The 22018-nt window shown below is 55.4% G+C and overlaps 1 protein-coding gene across 7 annotated transcripts in view; it reads right to left on the bottom strand.

The window, feature by feature from the left end:
• Positions 1–1638: 1638 nt before the first annotated feature.
• POU2F2 (POU class 2 homeobox 2) overlaps positions 1639–22018 on the bottom strand; it is a 73958-nt gene continuing 53578 nt past the window's right edge. For 2 of the 7 annotated variants that reach the window (XM_007168038.2, XM_028163073.2), the window contains 12 exons: positions 21700–21816; positions 21220–21450; positions 11237–11342; positions 11055–11146; positions 8748–8909; positions 8301–8442; positions 8062–8210; positions 7807–7983; positions 6470–6536; positions 5118–5319; positions 4911–4984; positions 1639–4655 (listed from right to left, as the gene is read on the bottom strand). In XM_007168038.2, coding sequence (XP_007168100.2) covers positions 4324–4655; positions 4911–4984; positions 5118–5319; positions 6470–6536; positions 7807–7983; positions 8062–8210; positions 8301–8442; positions 8748–8909; positions 11055–11146; positions 11237–11342; positions 21220–21450; positions 21700–21816 — 1851 coding nt within the window. In that variant the 3' untranslated portion in view covers positions 1639–4323. The remainder of the gene's footprint in view (positions 4656–4910; positions 4985–5117; positions 5320–6469; positions 6537–7806; positions 7984–8061; positions 8211–8300; positions 8443–8747; positions 8910–11054; positions 11147–11236; positions 11343–21219; positions 21451–21699; positions 21817–22018) is intronic. The other 5 variants (XM_007168039.2, XM_007168040.3, XM_057534434.1 and 2 more) reach the window with 5 other exon arrangements.

Below are 22018 nucleotides of genomic sequence, written 5' to 3'. Positions count from 1 at the left end.
TGAGGTCAAAGTTCAAACCGCACAAAGGAACTACGGCTTGGAGTTTTTGTGTATTTTTTTTAATTTTTATTTTTTAATTTTTTTCACTTTTTTTTCCAACGTATAAAAAGGTAGCGGAGTTGTCTGTGGATTTTTTTTTTTTTTAATGGTTAAATCTTTGGTTTGTTTCTTTTTTCTCTTGGAGGCCTTTATCTCTCGCACTTGCCTTTCCCACTCAGAGGCCAGTGGGGGCCCGCGTGTCTCAATCTTGCTCAGTCTGTCTCACTCTCTCTCTCACTCAGTTCCCCCTACCCTGGGCTAAAGGGAGAGAGAGGCACCCTGGGATTTGGGTAGGGGGGGAAAATCTAGCCAGTTCAAGAGGTCCCCCACTACGTGGCTAGTCCCTTACCCCATCTTCCCAGGGTGCAGGGCTTGGAGACCCTCTCTTGGCCTTCCCCAGGGAGGAGATGTGCGGGAAACGCACAGCCTCACCCCTTCTGATCTTAGCCCCAATCCATACAGAGGCTTGGGTTCCTCATCTCCACTGACCCCCACTTACCCTCCCCCAGCCCTCCCTCCCACTTCCACCCCCACCCTCCCAGAAGAGAACAGAGAGAGGTGTTTTAGTTACTGGCATTTTTTTTTTTTTTGGCACAATTAAAAGGCCCACCATTAGGTAGACCCAGTCTCTGTCCCTCCCTCCAGTAGGAGGCCAGGGTTGGGGAGGAGAAATTCAGAGGGCTCCCACTTTCTCCAACCCATTCATCATCCTTTCTAGCCCAGGCCCCTGGCCCCCCACCTCAGACATCTCACCTAACCCAGAACCCAGCCTGGGATCTCCTTCCCCAACCCCACATAAAGTTCCCCAGCCCCCCAACTCTCTCGCTCGCACACAGACACACGGACACAGGCTCTGTACAGACCACAAAATAAAAACGATGAGATAGTTTTGTTTCCCGGAGTCGAGACGGGGTGGGGGACTGGAGTGAAAGGGGCAGAGGGGGTTGGGGGGCATGAATTCCCCCATCACCTTCCCAACGCTGGCTCCCTCAGCCCCCCAGCCCCTTGCCCTGGCTGGCCCCCAGCCAACGATATTTGGTTTCCATTTTTTAACATTAAAGTTCTATGAGGTATTTGGTGCCTTATCTCGAGTCCTCGGGGGAGGGGGGCCCAGGGGGGAGACCTGGGGCACACTTGCCCCTCCCTCCCTCCCACCCCCTTCCCAATATTTGGTTTCACAGCTGTAGTTAAAGCTTGGGATTTGGTTATTTTTCCCCCTCCCAGGAATTTTCTTTTTTTCTTGTTTTTCTTTTCCCAGTTATGGGGGTTGGACGGGGAGGGTCCCCACCACCCCGGCTGCACAGGGGTCCCTCCACCAATGTCAGGGCATCAGCCCCATCCCTGCCCCCTGCTTCCTCCTCTCCTCTCTGCCCCGCTCCTCCCACACTGGGGTGGAGGAAGGTCCCAGGTGGCAGGACTTGCTGGGGAGGAAGCAGGATGAAGTGGGTGGTGGTGAGTCCTGGATTTTCTTTCCTTTTTTTTTTTTGTTTTCCTTTTTTCTTTTTTTTTTTCTTTTTTTCTTTCTTTTTTTTTTCTTTTTTTCTTTCTTTTTTTTTTTTTTTTTTTCTTTTTTCCTTTTTTTTGGTCTAGAATCATAGTTTTTGTTTGAGTCATCTCCACCATGCCTTCCATGCTGCCTGTCTTCTCGGAGGGGTTTTTGGTTGTAATTCCTTTCCTTGGCTCTGCTCAAATGTCCTTCCTATCTGTTCAGGAGCCCTTGGCCCCCTCTCCACCCTTGGGCTGGGGCCCAGGCCCTCTAGCCAGTCCCTTCTCTTCAGGAAATAAAAATGGACAAACTCAGAGGTAGGGTGAGGGCAGGGAGTCGGTTCAGCGGAGATGCTTACATTCTGGCGAGGATGGGTCGACGGCAGGCCACGCCCCGTCGGTGCCAGGGTGGGAGGGGCAACCACCCCACCACTGCCCAGACAAGGCACCCCGAGACCCCTGAAACAGCTGAGCCTCTGCTGCCTCCATGTCCCAGCCCAACAGTTTCATTTCCCGAGTGGGAGAAGGGAGACAAGAAAGAGAGAGAACGCTGAGGCCTCGGGGCCCGGGGTGGTGTCCGAGGCTCTGTCTGCCTCTCCTCGGAAGTGTCCAGCGGCACTGCCCGTCTCCCGGGGCTCTCCCCTCCCTCTGCTCCTGCCCGGCGAGGGGCGGGGGCCACTCTGATTTCAATGGCTCGCGTCCTTCACAGCAACACTTTGGTTTGAGGAGAGACACAGAAAGAAGGAGATTAAGAGAGGCGAGAGCGGAGGGAAGGAAGAGGGAGAGACAGACCAAGAGAAAGGAGGAGACAGAGGGGAGAGGACAGACTGCAGAGAACAGAAGAAGAACTCAAAGGAGGAATCAAACCACCCGAAAGTTTGTTAGTTTTCCTTCGTCCATTCTTTTTTGCTTTCTTATTCCTTGTTTCCTGTTTTGTTTTTTTTTTTTAAAGCTTTTTCAGTTGATTGGGGGGGGCGGGGAGCTCGGGGCTCTTCACCCCTGTCCCTGACACCCTCTCTCAGCCCTGCCCACCCGCTTCCATCCGCCCTGGCTGAGGGACAGGCCCTGCCCCAGCCGCCCCCGTCCGGCTTTCCCGAAGACGACGTCCATGAGGTATTTGTGAAGAGAAAGAAGCATCCGTCCTTCCATCCGCCTCGGGGACCAAGGGCCTGGACCACTGGTGCAGGGGCTTGGCTCCACCTCGCGGCTCCTTCGTAGCCTTTGAAGAGTCCTCGTCTTCTTTCCCTTAAATATATATATATCTATAAATTCTTTTTTTTTTCTAGTTTTAATTTATTGTTTGTTTGGTTTTTTGTTTTTGTTTTTTTGGTTCAAAACTTTGTTGGCCTCCACAACAGCAGGAGGGCAACGTGGCTCCCAGCAGCGTCTCTCCTCTGTCCGTCGAGATGTGTCCAGGGCTGGGCAAACACAGGGTCCAGCCAAGACTTGAGGGAGGTCTCGTGGGAGTGGTGGCCAACACAGCGCCCTCTCGGATGGGGACCACAGGTCATGGCACTGTCCCCGCCACACGGACCCTGATGGGGACGCCATCTCGAGGAACCCCACCACTGGGGTGCGTGCGTGTGTGCATGTGTGTGAGGGGAGACGAAGAGGCATCTGCCAGTATCGGAGGGGCACAGGGTGGGAAGGGCGAGGTGAGTTATCTTTTTGGTTTCTGGTCAATGTCAAAGAACGTGAAGGATCCCACGGATAGGCACTGGAATATGAATTTTTTTTTTTTTTCAGGGAAACTGACAGACGAGGATGGAAAAAAAAGACAACTTGAATGCCCTCACCTCATCCTCTCTTGCCTGAAGCTTCCACCTTCCCTCGGACTAGGGATGGGGGGAGATTCCAGAGCAGAGGAGGGTGACAGGGTTGAGGGGGGACATGTGAGAGCTAGAACTTGGCAAAACGACCTAGCCCACCCTTCAAAGGGAAAAAGGGGGAGGTACAAGGGGTGAAAAGTCATCCCAGGTCTTCCCCTGAACTCTCCCCTGGCTGGGGAAGGAGGTTAAAGCAAGACCCCCCTGCCCGGGCAGGGAGAGCTGGGGGCCAGGGGAGGGGGGGGGGACACATGACAGGGACACATTCTGTTGAGCACAACGCTAAAAATTCTGTACATCCTTTGGATGAAGCTACTGAATATTTGGTGTAAAGTTGTTCAGGCCCTTTCTCTTTCACCTTCTGGAAAAGAATATTCGGCGGGTGGTTCTGAGCCCACCCCATCAGCCCCAGGCTGTGCCCTCCCTGTCTTGGCTGGCCCAGGACTGAGGGCTGGGGCTGGGAGGCTGGCACATTCTCTTGTTCCTTCTCTGCCCGCGCCGCACGCAGCGGGAGGCTTCGCCCCGCAGCCAGGGGCCCGCGTGTCCGCCCTGCCGAGGCTTCTCCGCCCCTGGCTGGGGCTCTTATTTGGTGTCGTAGCAGTGAGAGTGAGCACACTGAGGTCTGGCTCGAGACTGGTTTTTGGTTTGTTCGGTTTGGTGAGGGATTTTTTGTTTGTTTTTGGTTTTCTTTTTTTTTTTTTAATGTTTGTTTGTTTTTCACCTCTTGTTCCTTTGGGGCAGCTGGTTTCTTTGTGATTATTTTTGGTTTTCTTTTTTTTGTTGGTTGATTTCTTTTCTTTCTTTCTTTCTTTTTTGGTTGGTTTTTTTTTGTTTTTTGTTTTTTGGTCTTTCCTCCCTTGTCACTCCTGCTCCGAGGACCCTCTGCATCCCCACCAATGGCCTCCGCGCCCTCTTCCCAGGTGGGGGACGGAGGCGGGGGTCAGAGGAGGAGGAGGGGAGGCGTGGCGGGCCCTCACTCAGGCTTGGACCCTACCTCGGGCCCCCCTGGGCCTCCAGGGGTCTGTGCTGCCGCCTCACTGCAAGTGGAGGAGGAGGAGGAGGACGAGGACGAGGACGAGGAGAGGCCAGGAGACTTGCTGGAGATGGAGGCCGCCACGGCCGCAGCGGCTGCCGAGACCAGGCCCACACCAGGCGGGGCGCTGAGCAGGGGCAGCCCGGCGTGGTTCAAGAAGAGTGACGAGGTCACCAGGCCCGGACTCCCTGGGGCCGCGCCAGCCGCCCCCAGCACCAGGTTCCCGCTGCTGTCAAGGCTGGTAAGGGGCAGGGTTCCACCAGAGGCCAGGGCTGGCGGGGAGAGAGAGAGGCTGGGCTGGGGGTGCCTTCCAGCGTCCCACCCGCAGTGCCCCCTGTCTTCCCGTCTGACCCACGGACCCCCATCAGCACCCCTCACACCTTCCCCAAAGGTGAGATGGGTATGAAGAGGCGAGCGATGCAGTGAGCAGGGGCAGGATGGCATGGCTGGAGCAGAAATGGGATGGGGGCTCGAGGCCCTGGGGGACAGGGCTGGTGGCGATGGGAGTGACATGCGGCAGCACGCACCTTGGATAGTGGCCAAAGGGTTGTTGCTCATGAGGGCTGGACTCAGCCCGGAGCTCAACCCCACCATTGTGCTTCTGCAAGAGGCAAAGCAGAGGCATTAGCGGGGGCAGAGACCCTCCCACAGAACTGGGGGCGCAGCTCCCCACCCTGGAAGCAGCAGCAACCCTGCTTCTCCCCACAGCCTCCTACCTGCGGCTGCCCACTTACCCCGTGCTGGGGTTCAGGCCCGACAAGCCGATAGCCGAGTGGCTGCCTTGAGGGCTGGGATTTGTGCTGTTGGTGGTGGCCGGGGGTGGGGGAGTGACAGAGGGGATGGAATTGAGGGGGGGCGCGGCCCCGACCCCGACCCCACCCCCTCCAGCTGTCCGGCTGGGGTGGAGGGTCCCCACAGCTGAGGATAAGGTAGTAACTGCCAGAGAGAGACAGAGAGAGGGACACTTCAGCTTCCACTCGTCCTCCACTGAGGTCGACTCCTGCTCGTCTTCCCTGCCCCGTCCCGCAGCATCTCCTCAGCCGGAACACACTTAGGCCTCCTGCCCTTTCTTCCCACAGCCATTTCTCTGTGCCTCTGCCACGGTGACGGTAATCGCAGTAAGAGCAGCTGCCACCCACCGAGCCTGTGCCCTATGCCAGGAGCGTGCTCACACCCTGCTTATCCAGCCCTGAATCTCACCTCTGGGCCCCTCTGTACAAAGAACCAAGGGTTCCCAGAAGCCAGAGCCCTATGGCTCCCTCTAGAGGCCAGGCACGGGCGTGCGGCTGTGCACCCTGAGGCTGAGAGGGCCCTGAGCCCAGCCTGAGACCAGACACCCAGGACAGCCATTCCCGGCTCTGTGACGTCCCAGCTGTGCCTTCAGGTGAGAACCTTCATCCCTCTGGCCTTCAGTTCCCTCATCAGGAAAATGGGGAAGATAATAGAACCTATCTTATAAAATGGGTGTGAAGATTAAATGGGTCAATATTCTTTATAAAGAGTTTAGGCCAGTGCCAGGCACACCCTTACTACTTTATAAACTTCCACTTACTACTTCTTAACCTGGGGAGGGGAAATATGGCATTTGTTTTTATATTATTCTTACATATGGTGTTATACATGCCCTACCCCAGGAAGGGGCAAAGGAGGGCTTTGGGTACAAAAGTGTGTGTGAGTGTGTGTGTGTGTGTACACACACACACACACACACATACACACTCTTCTGTGTATATATTCATGGATATAGCTTCTGTATGTATGTTACATTCACAATAATTTTATAACCGAGGCTCAGAGAAGTAAGGTCACTCTGGAGTTCACACAGTTATAAATGCCAGAAAGAGAACCCAAGTACATCACCTTTATCAACCCCATGCTTTTCTCACATGAAATCATGGAGCAGATGAAGCCTGAGCTGCTCTGGCAGGGAAGGGGTGAGGCTGGCTTCTCCCCTTCCCTGCCCCGCCCCCTGACCTCCAGGCTCAGCCTTGAGGCCTAGGGATGCCCTGAACCGCTTGAGAACCTCGGGTTCGGGCCTGCACTGTGTTCTCCCAGTACCCCCTCGCCATCCTCTGCCCTCTCTGACCTGTTGTGCTCAGACTGCTGGAAGCTTGGGACAACGGCAGGGTCCCGGCGCCCCCTTGGGGCGTGACCTGGGGAGAGAGGAAAGAAGGCATGGTTAGGCCACTGTCTTCCAGCAGCTCCCATGGTGCTCCCCGTGGTTACAACCCCCGCACCTCTGCCTCCAAGACGGAGAAAGGGGGCTCTGGCTGCAAGGCTATGTTTGTATCATGCCAAGCGCTTTCCATCAGCTTTCGTCACATTTACCCTAGGTGATCCTCGGGCACAGACAGGAGGCAGTCATTCCCTGCCTCTCCTCTGACACCGTCCAGTTGCAGGTCTGAAGTATGTGTGTGTGTATATGTGAGAGCGCGCAAGCACACGTGCTTGTGAGGCTAGGGGGTAGGGTGGGTTATGAGGATAAGGCGTGTCTCTGCATCACAGTGTTGAGATGTTGTACTGCTTGATTTCCTGGGACCATCCACCAGCCTCCTTCTTAGCCTCCCTGCCTCCAGTCTCATCCTCCATCAACCCCAGAAGCCTCCCTCTAAACGTGACCCAGTCCCTCCCGGGCTCAAAACTCATCCTTAGCGCCTCACTGCCTATGGTTCAAGTTCAAGCTCCTTCAGCATTTGACTTGGTGTCTGGCCCCTGCCCATCCCCCACCCTACCCCCACACTCATTCATAAATAAGCATTCCAGCTCCAATCACACTAAATCGCACTGGAGTTCCTCAAATTGGGCTCAGCACTCTGGCTTCTAGGCTTCATGCACATAGATCCCTTTGCCTGTCCTTCACGAGGCTGACTAACTCTCTCTTGTCCTTATGACTCAGCTCAGATGATCCCTCCTTCCTTTACATCATTGGGGAGGGGGGCTCCTCTGGGCCCCTTGCTCCTCTCTGTAGTGTCACAACCCTTTTCACACTAGATGGAATAAAGGGATGTCCCAGTGTGTCTGATGTCGAGCAGGCTGTGGACCTGAGTGCACACCCAGGGGTATAATGACGTCCCTGCCAGCGTCTGTGTAGTTGTGAACCTGTGTGAGGGGGGATGCCTGCATCCTTTACCTAGTATCCATCCCCGTGTGGCTACATCCTGTGATAACTCTGTGTTTGGCTACGTCAGTGTGTGTCGGTGCGTGCTTGTATCCCCCACGTAAGACCACAGTTCCCTGGAAACGGTGTTTCTCTGTGTGACTGTGCCCCACCCCTGTGACAGCCTGTTCCCAAGGGTGACTCTCCCTGCCTCGGTTCTAGGAACTGTGGCCAACCGGGTAGGTTGTGCTTCACACGCGGTGCCTGCCAGGGGGTGAGGGTGTGCCAGAGCTTTGTGGCCCCACCCCTCGAGGGGCTCTTGGTACCAGATGGGGGCTGTAGCTGGCTGGCTTGCCCGGGCTGGGCAGCATGGGGGCCGCGCTGCAGGGGTTGATGCGTTTTTCCTTCTGGCGCCGGTTGCAGAACCAGACGCGGATCACTTCCTTCTCCATGTGCAGCTGCTCTGCGATCAGCAGGATCTCCTCTGAGGTAGGCTTCTGGTTCTGCGGGCAGAGGGCTCGTTAGCCCAGGGCCCATCCTCCCGCCAGCCGTCAGGGCCGCCCGGGAGGGTGGGGCCTCACCGCTAGAAAACTCTTCTCTAAGGCGAAGCGGACGTTTGTCTCGATGCTGGTCCTCTTCTTGCGTCTCCGGCCGGGGAGCCCGTCGAAACCCAGGCTGGGACTGCTCAGCTGGTTGGGACTGGGCAGGCTTGAGTCCACAGACATAGTCTCTGTGTCCGGGAGGAGACGGGGTCATGAGAGGGCGCTTCCCCCGGCCCGCCGCCCGCAGCCCGCCCGGGAGCCCCCAGCCCAAGTCCCACCTGCGTCGTTGAGCCACTTCTCCAGGAGAGGCTTGAGTTTGCACATGTTCTTGAAGCTCAGGTTGAGGGCCTCGAAGCGGGAGATGGTCGTCTGGCTGAAGTCGTTGCCGTAGAGCTTGCCCATGGCCAGACCCACGTCACCCTGGGCCAGTGGGGCGGGGATGGGGCTGCGTTCAGAGCCGGGCAAAGGGCTCAGCCCCGCCCACCATCTGGCCACACCCCCACCCCGCCCACCAGGTGACTATGCTCCCCCTTCACCCCGCCCACTAGGCAGCTACGCTCCCTCCCCCTGCCCACCAGCCGGTCACGCCCCTCACCCCGCCTACCATATGGCTACGCCCTCTACTCCGCCCACTAGATGACTAGGGCCCAACACCCCGGCCACCAGCTGGTCACACCGCCCTGTCACCCCACGCCCACCGCCTGTCCTGCCGAGTGGCCCCAGACCTGCGTGAAGCCCAGCTTGATGCGGCGTTGCTTGAAGGTGCGAGCGAACTGCTCCAGCTCCTCCAGGTCACTGGGCTCCTCGGGATGGGATGGTGGCTCCAAGCATTTGGGGGGCTGCGGGTGCGAGAGGTGCGGGTCGGGCAGCGTGGAGCGGGTCACGGCCTGGTGGGGTGGGCAGGTGGGTGGGATGCAGGACCGAGGACCAGGACGGGGCTCAGCATCGGCTGCGCAGTCCCCTCTCCCTCCCTCCCTGCCGTCCAGCCTCTTCCTGCAGACTCCCCTCCACCCACCCCCAGGTGGCCCCTCCACACTCATTGCCAATCAAGGTGACACTCTGCTGCCCCACAAGGGCCCTCCCACTGCCTGAAACTCTCTGCACGTTCCTCCCAGTCTGCAGATTTCATAAGGAGCAGCCATCTCCTTTCACCAAAGGCTCTTTCCCTGAAGCTGGGGGAGGGGTTGGTGGTTTTAGCCTCCTCTCAGGCAGGGAATCAAGGATCAGCTCTGCTACCAAATTGCTGGGTAACTCAGGCAAGTTTCTTAATCTCCCTGGGCCTCAGTTTCCCCCTCTGCAGAATGGGAACAATCATGGCTACTCTACCTACCCCATGGGGTTGTTGGGAGAATCGGGTTAAAAGTGAGTAGGCTGCAAATAAAGTAAAAGTATTTTTAAAAATAGACAAGGAGGGTGACTGGGGGAATTTATAAGGAAGCAACAGTTCTCTCTGGAATGCTTCATTTCCCTAAAAATAAAACATCTAAGTAGGTGGTGGGTACAGGGATGTTGGACGCACAAGTCCTTGATCCGTTATCCAAAACCCTGGGACCAGATGTGTTTTGGAATTCAGAATTTTTTCAGATTTTAGAAAGCCTACATGGGGCACATATCATAGATAATGTGAACCTCCACCATTAGGGTCAAGGCATCACCCCATATTCGGACATATCAACAGCTGTCAGCAAAGCACAAGTACCACACAAGAGGGATAAAGAAAAGTCACACACTGCCTCGCATCAGGCCAAGACAGGTTTTGCGGACTTCCCTGGTGGCGCAGTGGTTAAGAATCCGCCTGCCAATGCAGGGGACACAGGTTCGAGCCCTGGTCCAAGAAGATCCCACATGCTGTGGAGCAACTAAGCCCATGAGTCACAACTACTGAGCCTGCGCTCTAGAGCCCACGAGCCACAACTACTGAGCCCGCGTGCCACAACTACTGAAGCCCGCGTGCCTAGAGCCCGTGCTCTGCAACAAGAGAAGCCACCACAATGAGAAGCCCGCGCACCGCAACTCAGAGTAGCCTTGCGCACAGCAGTGAAGACCCAATGCAGCCAAAAATTAATTAATTAATTAATTAATTAATTAACTTTTTGGGTTTTTTTGAAGCAGTTCATATATTTTTTAAAAGGGCTGTTTTAAAAAATAGATAGGAGGGAACTTTAAAATCCATAATCATGAAAAATTATTATTAAAGTTTAGGGCCCAGCGGGAATTCCCTGGTGGTCCGGGGTTAGGACGCCACACTTCTACTGCAGGGGGCGTGAGTTTGATCCCTGGTTGGGGAACTAAGATCCCTCAAGCCCCAAGGCACAGCCAGGAAAAAAGAAAAAAAAAGTTTAGAACCCAGGCAGCAAACTTGAAGAAAGGCCATGGGGACCAGGAAGGAGGACACCAAGGCAGACTGAAGAACTCTCGTCTTCCAGGAGGGGGCCTGAGCTCATGCCGTGTGTACGCAGATCCAGCCTTCCCAGAGCTTATGGTTTGTCAAAAGAAGCTGGGAATCTGGTGTTTTCCAGGAATTTTGTTGACAACTAACTCAATTTTTAAATGAGTGTGGGCCCTTGTTTGCAGTCTCTGGACTGGGAAGGGGACACGAACTAGTACCCAACAGACCCTCAGGGAACGCCCCCCATTTGGAGTGCTGGAAGAGATCTGAGGCATTCATGCCCTAAAGGCCTGTGAAGCCCCTGAAATTTTGTGTTTGTGCACACGTGCATTTTGGGGCAGTGGGGGTCGGATTCAAATAATCCATCAGATTCTCAAAGGAGTCCATGTGCCTGCAAGGGTGAAGAGCCACTGGTCTGGCTGACTCCCCTCATTCTGTGGAGGAGGAAGCTGACTCAGACAGGGAAAGTGGCTTGCCTGGGGTCCCACAGCAAATTAGTAGCAGAGCAGCGCTGGGCCCCAGGGCTCCTGACTCCTATCTTGGCCCCTGTGGCTGTGTGGGGGGGCAAATGGAGAGGAGACCCTCACTCACCACCACTCCATGCCATTTGGCCACAACCTGACGCATTCAGTGGACCACTCACCTGTGTGGGCAGCCCCGCCCGGGGCTGGGAGGTCAGAAGAGCTCCCTGGGTTTGCTGAGGTAGCTGGAATAGATTTGGCGTCGGTAGCAGGCCTGGGGGGACAAGAGGGATCGCACGGGGTGAGGGGGGCAGAGAGAGTTCTGTGGAGGCGCTGGGGAGGCCATCCGGGGTGAGGGCCTTACCTGGCTGACTCTGCTGGGCCTGCGGCAGCAGGAACTGAGCAGGTGGCTGGAGGTGGTGACCCGGCACGAGCACCAGCTGCTGAAGCTGGAGGAGCTGCTGGATGTCCTGGCAGGGAGGGGGGTGGACAGAACGACAGCCTGAGTCCTGGCCCGGCTCTTCCCTCTGCATCGCCTGAGCCCCGGGGGGTGCGCCACAGGGCAGGCTGGCATAAGGCGTAGAGGGATGGAGCATGGGTCACTGGGCGCAGCCCTGAGCTAAGGGCATCCAGGAGGCCGGAGCATCCTACACGGGTCATCACAGGAGGGCTCGCTCTTTATTTACCTTTTCTTTCTTGATGAAATATTTGCCTTGTCCTATATTCCCACAGAACAAATAGAATCATTTAAAAATGTAAATCAGACCAAGTCTTCCTTCCTTTTAAAACCCTCCCAAGGCAAATTACATCATGTCTGGGATTAGCTTTAAAATACTCCAGCCCCTAGCGGCTGATTAAATTGGTACAGAGACTTTGGAAAACTCTCTGGCACTCTTATGAGTTGAATTGTGTTCCGCCCCACCCACCACCAAAAAAAAAAGATATGTTGGAATCATAACCACCCCCTAGAACCCCAGAGTGTGACATCATTTGGAGATAGGGTCTTTGCAGATGATCACGTTAAAATGAGGACATTAGGGTGGGACCTAATCCAATACGACTAGTGTCCATATAATACGGGGAAATTTGGAGACAGATGCACTACAGCTGCACTGAGATACTATTTTTACCTAATGACAGTGCATGACACACTATGTTGGGGCGTGAGGGGAAACAAAAATTCTTGCACATCGCTGGCGAGAGGGTAATCCGGCAACGTCTATCAAAATTACCAGCACACATATCCTTTGACTCAGCCACTCCACTTCTAGGAATTTATCTTAGGGATATACTTGCACTTGTGCAGAATGACCTCTCTAGAAGGATACTCCCTGTAGCAAGCAGTGTTTTAGCAAAAGAGTGGAAACAAGCTGAGTGTGTAGCAGCAGGGGATGGGTGAATGAATTAAGGTAGATCTTTATGACAGAATATTATGCGTTCATCAAAAAGATCGAGGACACTCTTTGTCCTGATATGGAACAATCTTCAAGATGTCCTGTTGAATGGAAAGCTCAAGAGGCAAAACAGTGGGTATGATGTGCTACTGTTTGCGTTAAAAAAAAAAAAAATTCTACCCTGGTACCTGCTTGGGTATGCATAGATTATACTTAAAAAACGATACCAGAAACTGGCAACACTATAAACCCTTCTGTACCTCTTGAATTTTGAACATTTACCTTGTCCAAATAAATGAATAAATACCCAGGTGTCCCACCCCCACTCGCCCAGTTGAGCAGTCACTTAGGCCAGCATCCCTGCTTTTCCAACCACTCGTCTTGCTAGAGTTCTAGGCTGTTCCCTGTCTACCTGCAAAGGCCTCTGCTTTCTCCGTGTGCTTTAGAAAGTGGACAGAGTCCCCAGATGCTCCCTGACCTCTCAGCTTTCTCACTCTAGCTGCTAATCATCTAAGAATACAGTTTAAGGAGTTTGACATCCTACGCTATATCCTTTGAAACTGCGTCCAGTCTGCCTTCCCTTTTGAGACCCTCCCCACCCACCCAATAAGGCCTGCCTGGCTATTTCTCTTCCGCACTTGGATTGACCCTGGGCAGTGAGGGAAGCCTGGGCTTCAAGGCCTGCCATTTACGGTGGACCCTTCCAAGACCCCCATACCTAATCTTGTTTTTATAATTTTGTCTTCTTCTTCTTTTTCTGGCTGTGAGGTGGCTGGCAGGATCTCAGTTCCCCGACCAGGGATTGAACCTGGGCCCTAGCAGTGAAAGCGTGGAGTCCTAACCACTGGACCACCAGGGAAGTCCCTTTTCATCAAATTTGTAATATCGATTGTACATCCAGCTGCTTGCCATGGCCCTGCATGACCTGGCCTTCCTCACCTCCCACGACTCTCTCACTCCCTAACTCATCCAGCCACACTGGTCTCCCTCCTGCCACTGAACCCAGAAATCCCCACCTCAGGGCCTTTGCACGTGCTATTCCCCCCCCCACTTCTTGATCTGCACAGGACTGGCCCCTCCTCATCATTTAAGCCTTTATCAAATGCCCCTTCCTCAGAGAGGCTTCCTCTGGCCACCTGCTCTGACACGGAGATTTTTTTCCCCTCTTCACTCTCTTACATTTTACTCTTTTCCTTCCCTCATAGCAATATCAGCTTCCTGTCTGTCTCCTCAAAAGGGGTTGGTGCCAGCTCCACGAGGGCACAGATTTGTTTGCCTTATTCCTCACTGTAACCCTCATGCAGAAAGGTGCCTGGGTGTGGTGGATGGTCCCCAAACGCTGGTTGACCAAAGGAATTCAAGAAGGGGAGAAAGAGAGAAGATTCTGGGTGAACAGTGAGCTGCCTCAAGACTGGGGTTAGGGAATTCCCTGGTGGCGCAGTGGATAAGACTCCACCTGCCAATGAAGGAGAACGGGTTCGAACCCTGGTCGGGGAAGATCCCACATGCCACGGAACAACTAAGCCCATGAGTCAGAACTACTGAGCCCGCACGCCGCAACTACTGAAGCCCGTGTGCCTAGAGCCCGAGCTCCGCAACAAAAGAAGCCACCGCAATGAGAAGCCCGCGCACCGCAACAAAGAGTAGTCCCCTCTCGCCACAACTAGAGAAAGCCCGCGCGCAGCAACGAAGACCCAACGCAGCCAAAAAAAAAAAAAAAAAAAAGACTGGGGTTAGCCAGTAGAAGGCGCCATTTCTCCATAACCTAGAGCCATCTGAATCGGCACGCCAGCTGAAACCACTTGGGGGCGTGTTAGGACAGAGACAGAGGGTGGAGAAATTAGAGTAGGCGGAGGGATGCCAGCGCTCCGCAGGGCCCCCCGTAGCGGATCATCTGCTCTGTCCCTAACCCGTGCGAAAAACCAGCACAGAGAACTAGCACAGCCCATTAAAACCGAGAAGGGGGGAGACAAATTCTTGCTCATCGCTGTATTCTCTTCACTCCCCTGCCCCAGTGCAGGCATGGAACGGGCAATTCATGAATTTTCAGTGACTGAATAAGGTAACCCTTAGGACTGGTGGTGTTTGGGGGCAGACTGGCTGTGCTTTGCCACAGGTGGGATCTTGGCCACAGACTGGGGGCAGAAAGACTGAGACACACGGTTCATATGACACATATGGGTTCATATGGGTGAACTTGGTTCCACCTGGTGGGGAGGAGGCAGCCTTGAGCAGGAACTAGAGGCCGCCGGGCCCCAGAGCCGCGCAGGTGCGCTGCCTCACTCCAGCGCGCAGGGCCGACTCCCCTCTCCCCCGTGACTGGCCTCACACGCTACATCCCGCAGCCCCAGCGGGGACGGTGTCGACACGCACATCGACACTCACTTGCCGTCCCCGATAACGGCAAATTATGACCAGTTCTGGACACTGCGTGCTGCGAAGACGTGGACAGCCTAGAGTGAAGTCCAGAGTGGGGGAGGGATGGGGTCTGGGGACCATGTAAGTTACTTGCAATCGATTGTGGAAGGGGCCGCCTAGGGAGGCAGTGAGCACCATCCTGGGGGCCATCTGGGTGAAACTGCACCCTCAGAATGGTGCAGAGGGAGTTCCCACACTGGGTGGGAAGGTCACCTCGGGGCGCAAGGATCCCTTCCAGCTGAGAACCGTGAGGGTTCGAGTCTTGGCCATCGTGCCTGCTTTTTTTTTTTTTCTTTTTTGTTTGTTTGTTTTTGTTTTGTGGGATCTTTGGGGATCTTAGTTCCCCGACCAGGGATTGAACCCAGGCCCTTGGCAGTGAAAGTGCGTAGTCTTAACCACCGGACTGCCAGGGAACTCCCGTGCCTGCTTCTTGCTGTGTGACTTGGAGGAAGCCAGCTGTCTCTCTGGGCCTTACTGTACAGGGTGACAATGCACGGTGTCCTGGAACGACCTGGGCTCTGGAGATGGCCAGACACCTTACTCTGTCCCTTACACACCGTGAGACCATGGGCAGTTCCTTACCCTCTTTAAGCCTCAATTTCCTCAGGTGACACCTCAATAATTCTTACCTCATGGAGCTGTTAAAGAATTAAATGAGACAACAGGTGTAGAACGTTTAGTCTGATCCCTGTTTCACTGAAGTGGTCCTCCGTAAATGGCAGTCCTTTTTAACTGAGTCATTTCTCTCAGGGCTCAGTTTTGTCATCTATAAAATGGGAGTAATACTGTCTAACTCTTCACTGGGTTGTTTTGAGGCCTGAGTAATATTATTATTCTCAAAGCATTTTGGAAATCACAACCTACTCCTCCAACACCAGCATTTGCTAGCACTGCACCCTCACATCAGCCGCCTCATGTCACCCCGCGAGCTCTCGAGGGCAGGAGCCCCACCAGTCCTTCCTCTTCCTGAAAACTTACAACTTCCAGCTCACGCCCAGACCCTCCACTGAGCTTCAGCCCCAAATATCCATCTGCCTATTTGATGTCTCCCACTTGGGTGATTAATAGATTCTTTGAACACTACCAACGTCCAAAGTGAAACTCCTGGTTCCCCAGCCCCACCCTCCAAAACACCCTGTTCCTCCCCTGCCTTCCCCAGCTCAGGAAACCACCTCACCACCACCAATCTCTGAAGCCAAAATCCCAGGAGTCACCCTTGACCTATCGGATCCACACAAAATAGCATCCCGGACCCCACCTTCACCCTCATCGCCACGCCCCCCCACCCTCGATGCCTGCAAGGACTTCCCACTCCTTACTCCTAGTCCATTCTCCCCACAGCAGCTGGAGGGAGCTTTGTAAAGGGTCAGTTGGGACCCTCGCCAGCTTAGAACCCCCAACAACCTCCCATCATACCCAGCACACATTCCAAACTCCTTGATCTTGCCTACAAGGCCCTGCAAAAGTCAGTCCTGCCTGCCTCCCCACCTCACCAGTGATCTGTCTCCCGCTCACTCTGTTCCAGCCATTTCACTTTCCCCTGTACCCTGAACAAGTCAAGCTGGTTTCCACCTCAGGACCTTTGCACTTGCTGTTGCCCTTTCCTAATCTCTCCCACTGCCTTCTTCATGCCTGACTCATTCAGGTCTCGGTTCTCAAAGGCCACCTTCTCAGTGAAACTTCTCCTGACCACCCCATTAAAAGTGGCTTCCTCCCTTGGGACTTCCCTGGCGGTCCAGTGGTTAAGACACTGCGCTTCCACTGCAGGGGGCACAGGTTCCATCCCCTATCCTGCACGCCGCCATGCAGCACGGCAAGAAAAAAAAAAAAAAAAGTGGCTTCCTCCGCCTCGGACAGCGCCCTGTGTCATTTTTTTCATTACACTTATGCAAAAACCGTCTTGTTTTGCTGATATGTTTACTTGTTTACTGTCTCGCCACTAGAACATAATGTCCTCAAGGGCAGCCACCTCTGCCTTGTTCACAGCTGTCCCCTCAGGGCCATGAATGAGCACCTGGCATACACAAGGTGCTCGATAAGTATTAGTTGAATGAATAAACGACTATGATTATTCCAGTCCCTCCACTAGGGGAAGCTCTAAAGGTTGGAGGTGGGGGGTGGACACAGGTAGCCTGTCTCTAGCGTCGGATCTGCTACGTCCCCCCGTCCCCCAGAGGTTGGCCCTGCCACATGGAGCCCACGAGGTCCTGGCGACTGGGGCAGAACACCGTGGAGCAGAGAACCATTCAACAGGGAGAAAAAAACACCTACCTGCCAATTGCACATTACATTCCATGCTACTTCATGCTAAAATTCCAGGACAGACAAGCAACAGCAGATCCCAACCCAGGAGTCCTGGAGTGACTGGCATGCCTCTGGACCGGCCCAGCTCCTGGACTCTGGGGCCTGTGGTGCCAGGTGGGTGGCTGAGCTGACCTGGCATCCCCCACCCCTTCTCCAGCAGCAGGACCCATCTCCTCCTCTTGGGGACCTGCTTTCCTCCACTCTCAGGTCACGCAGTCCAGGTGGGGCTGACCCCACCTTCCCGGGAGTTGGGGGCAACGACTCAAACCTGGCCACTGGGTGTGTTTTATCTCTCTGGGCGGGGTGGCTGCAAGTCTTGAAGTGCTGGTACCCATTATGCCCGACCCATAATGAAAAGGGAGACAGATCCCTGGGGCCAGGCCTGATGTTCCAGGCTGGGCCTTTTCTGTGATCTGAGCCAAACAGTCCCTTTTCCTCTTCAGCTGCCTAGAGTGTGGCTGTGGCCCCACTGACACCCACTCCTGGCTCATCCTTTGCTGCCTCCCACCCCTCACCTCCCCAAGCCTGCCCTGCTCTCTCACTTTGCCTTTACCAGTCCCACGCCTGGAACCCTTTCCCCAGCTCATCCACCTGGTAGACTCCTACTTGTTCCCCCCTCGGTTCAGATACCACCTCCTCCAGGAAGCCTTCCCTGACTCCCTCAGACACAGCCCCCTTTATTTTCCCACATCCCCACCACATCCAGCAGGTTTCTCTGGGAAACCCTTCTTCACTAGGTCCTACCGCCCTGAAAGATCTTCTCAAGCTTTATTTGCCATGGTCATATTACGAAAATAGGGATGTTCCTCCCCGCCCCCACTGCTGCCACTCTCCAAATACAAAATGATGTTTTAACAGTTAACGTAAATTTTCAGTCAATGCCTACCCTACCCCAGGCATTCTGAATTACTCCCCTGGAGAGATGTCTTCCCTACCCTTGATTGAAAAGCTGCAGCAAAACATCCCTCATTGATTCAGTAAACGTCTGTGTGGCCCCCTCGGTAGAAGGCATCATGCTGAGTTGAGTGCTGGACACACAAATTGTAAACCTGTATTATAGGGAATTCCCTGGCGGTCCAGTGGTTAGGACTCTGTGCTTTCACTGCCGAGGGCCCAGGTTCAATCCCTGGTCAGGGAACTAAGATCCCACAAGCTGAGGGGCGCAGCCAAAAAAATTTAAAAAGTCAGTGGTAAAATTGTATTATAACTGTCCCTTCTGTACAGGCTAGGGAAATGCAGGGAAGGTTCCTGCCAAACTGACCGACATTCCTTTGGAAGTTGGCATTAGAGGCACAGAAGGGGGACTTTCCCTTCGTACTTTATATAATTTTAAAGTGATAGGGTTATCGATGCTTTTTGACTTTCTTATTATTTTTCAAGTAAAGCATTTCTTAGTGGCTCATTGGTGTGTCTGTTTCCCTACAAGACAGGGAGCCCCTCTGGGGACAAGGCTGGGTCTGAGTCATGCCTGCTTCCCACCAGGGCCTGACCCAGGAGGCGGGAAGTGTCTGCGGAACGAGGGCAGGACAGAGCTGAGCAGGCACAGGCAGTTGCACGGGCAGGCAGACGACACAGGCTGGAGAGCGGGTCAAGCCCAGGGCCAAGGCCGGCTGTGGCCGCAGTGGGCAGCGAGGGCAGAAGGACGGTGGTCCCCACCACGGCCTGGGCGCAGTATGGTGACCGGCTCATGGGCTGTACGGGATAAACGTTGGTCTGCTGGGGAAGTGAGGTCACAGGGTGACAGAACTCCCAGAAGACAACTTCAGCCCAGCTTTGCACTTGCAGGACACAGATGGAGATCAGAGCTGAGGGAAGCTGGGGCAGGAGGAGCGAGAGGAAAGGGCTGGGCGGGAGGGATTCGAGGGGACCTTGAGAATCAGGGCCTGGGTAGGTTACAGGTGGCAGAGGGTCGGCCTGCGGCTGCTGGTGTCCGTGAGGAGTCCGGAAGAGGTGGTTCTGGGGGGGGGGGATGAACAGAAGGAGTGCCCGCCGCTCACAGGGGCTGAGGGCCTGGCTGGGTCTGCGCTAGGCTGCCCCGTCCCTCCTCCCTCCCTGCAGCCTGTGCTCCTTCAACAGACATTTCCGAGGGCGTATGTGGACACAGCCCTGGGTGATCAGGGCTGTGGCAGAAGGAGAGGCAATGGGCTGGGGGCCCCCAGAGGAGGCAGGAGGCAGGAAATCAAACCAGCTGGAGGGAGGGAAGTCATGGAAGACTTCCTGGAGGTGCAGGCTCCCAAGCTGGGGCTTAAAGGATGGAGAGGAGCTCCCCGGGTAAAGGGAGGGGGCTGACTTCCAGGTAGAAAGGAGAACAGGAGCAGGAACACCAAGACTGGAGGAGCCCTGAGCCTCGACCTTGCTCAGCGAAGAGCCGTGTGTGCCACGAGGCAAACAGATCACCGGCTGCTGGGGTCTCTGGTGGCCGGGGTGGGAGGGGTGCCAGTTAGAGGCAGCAGCCCCAGATCACGTGGTTAGAGCCCTGGCTTCCAGGCTGGCTCTGCCACTTGAACTCACGGTGTGACCTGGGGCAGGCAAGTCACTTTGCCTCCCCGGCACCCCTGCCCCTCCCCCCCACCAGCGCCTTGGCCAGGATGAGGATTTGTGGATTCAAGGAGGTCACGTTAGCATAGTGCCTGGTACAAAGGCAGCACCCGACAGACTACCTATGGCAACGGTGGCGAGCCAGGCATTGGGAGGATCTGTTTGGAAGAGTCGCTACAAAGCAGCGAGGCCAGCTTGCTCTGCGTTTCTGCAGAGCCAGGCCCAGCGGCAGGAAGCTCTAAGGAGACAGAGACGCACTCAGTGTTAAGGACAGCCCCAAATGGGAGTGCTGGTCAGCAGTGGAACGGGCCCACCAAAGGCCGACTTCTGTCAAGGGGACAGCCTCGCGGGTGCTGGACAGCTCCCTGGTGTAGACAGCGTAGGCCAATCCCTCGCTGTAGGACTCCCCAGGCCCTTCACTGCCCTGGAACATGGGCCACAGACTCAAACGCTCTATGGCAACCAGGTTAACAGCACAAATGGGTGACATGGGCAGGGGTGGAAGGAAGGGGTGGGCTGGAAAGAGCAGCCTGTCGGAAGAGGAGGCCTGCCCAGCTTCTACTCTGCTCCCGCCAACCATCCTTATGGGAAGTCTGTTGGCCAATATCATGGTTGAATTGTGTCCCCTAAAAAGATATGGTAGGGGACTTCCCTGGTGGTCCAGTGGCTAAGACTCCATGCTTCCACTGCAGGGGGCACGGGTTCGATCCCTTGTTGGGGAGCTAAGATCCCACATGCCGCGTGGTGCGGCCATTAAAAAAAGAAAAAAGAAACGGTAGGAGTTCTAACCCCTGGTACCTATAAATATGACCTTGTTTGGAAACGAGGTCTTTGCAGATGTAATCAAGTTAAAAGGAGGTCATTAGGGTGGACCCTAATCCAATGACTGGTGTCCTTATAAGAAGGGGAAATTTGGACACAGAGACAGACACACTCAGAGAAAAGATGGCCACATGACGACAGAGGCAGAGACTGGAGTCATCCATCTACGAGAAAGCCAACGATTTCCTGCACCACCAGAAGCGAGAAGAGGCAAAGAGGGATTCTCCCCTAGAGCCTCAAGAGACACCCCAGCTCTGCTGACACCTTGATTTTGGACTTCTGGTCTGAGATGATACATTTCTGTCGTTTTAAGCCACCCAGTTTGTGATACTTTGTTATGGCAGCCCTGGAAGCTAATACAGCCACTCATGCATGATTCCACGTAGACCAGAAGTCTCCAGAATGGGGAGAGAGAATGCAGAGTTTCCTAACTCACAGACCACAGGCCCCTTTCTGAAAGAGCGTCTCACTGGATGAGCCAGGGCGCTCGATGTGGGGCACCGATTCTGATTCTCAGCCTTTCTTTTGTATCCACACAGGTGCTGTGCATGGAGGTGACCCCTGGTTTCCTCTGCCGTAAACTGAGGATAACGTGTCAGCCTCCCAGGTGACTGTGAACCCTCAGCAAGATGCACAGAAAGCAGAGAGTCGGGCACGCCCCTCGTGTGGAGGGTGTCCTCCCTCTGAGTCTCGCTTTACCCCTCTGAGAGATGAGTGGCAGCATCTCCCGAGGCTTCCTGGGGTTGCCGGGGGCTGCCTGGCCCAGCGCTGGTGGTCAGAACAGTCCGCGTGGACCAGCCAGCCCCCTGCACCGCCTCGGCTTCCTCGGGGCCTCCGCTGGAGGGCGTGTGCTCCCCGGGGCTGCCCTTACCTGTGCTGTGAGCTGGATGGGTTGGGACAGGGTGAGCTGTGGGGTCCCGGGGGGCTGGCTGGCAGGCTGTGGTGGCGGCAGGTCGCCTCCCCCGGAGGAGGCTGGGGGCTGCGAGGTCGAGGAGGAGGAGGAGGAGGAGGAAGAGGAGGCAGCGGCGGCCGCGGCGGCCAGGAGCTGGGCCTGCGCTTGCTGCAGGAGGAGCTGCTGCTGAGCTGGCATCAGCGCCGTGAGCTGTGGGCCGGGCGGGGGCAGCGGGGGCCGGAGGAGGGGCATGGGGGGAGCAGAGAAAGCAGACAGGGGTTAGCGCCTGAGCCAAGCGGGTTAGGGGGCGGGTCTTCCAGGAGGACAGAGGAGGGCAAGAGGCAGGCGTTGAGAGAGTGGCCGCGGCCGTGGCCCGGGCGGGACACCCCAGGCCACCAGTCCTGTAACAGACGGGAGGGGGCTGGCCTGTCCCTGCCCCCGTGCACCCCAAGTACTTACCCCGGCTAGCTGGCTGCCCGTCAACATGAGTTGGGCCTGGGGCAGATGCGGCTGAGCCGGCTGGGGGGGCAGGGGTGCCGCTGGGGCTGAGTCACTGCTGGGGTCTTCAGCCTTGATCTGGGGGGGAGAGAGGCAGGGTCCGGGACCCCAGAATGTTAAGTGGAGGCCAGAGAGAATGCCCACCTGTGAACCAAAGAGAGGGCACGTGTGTGGCAACGGCAGCCCCGCGCCGCCAAGGGAGAAGACTGGGGTGCGGAGGCCAGGCCCGCGGGGACCTCCGGCCACCTTTCTGGCCTCAGTTTCCGCACTAGTCAGAAAA

The sequence above is a fragment of the Balaenoptera acutorostrata genome, chromosome 19, assembly GCF_949987535.1.
Source record: "Balaenoptera acutorostrata chromosome 19, mBalAcu1.1, whole genome shotgun sequence".
In the NCBI taxonomy this organism is placed as follows: Eukaryota; Metazoa; Chordata; class Mammalia; order Artiodactyla; family Balaenopteridae; genus Balaenoptera; species Balaenoptera acutorostrata.
The sequence above is the reverse complement of the archived record's forward strand: the minus strand, read 5'-3'. Positions and strand labels throughout refer to the sequence as shown.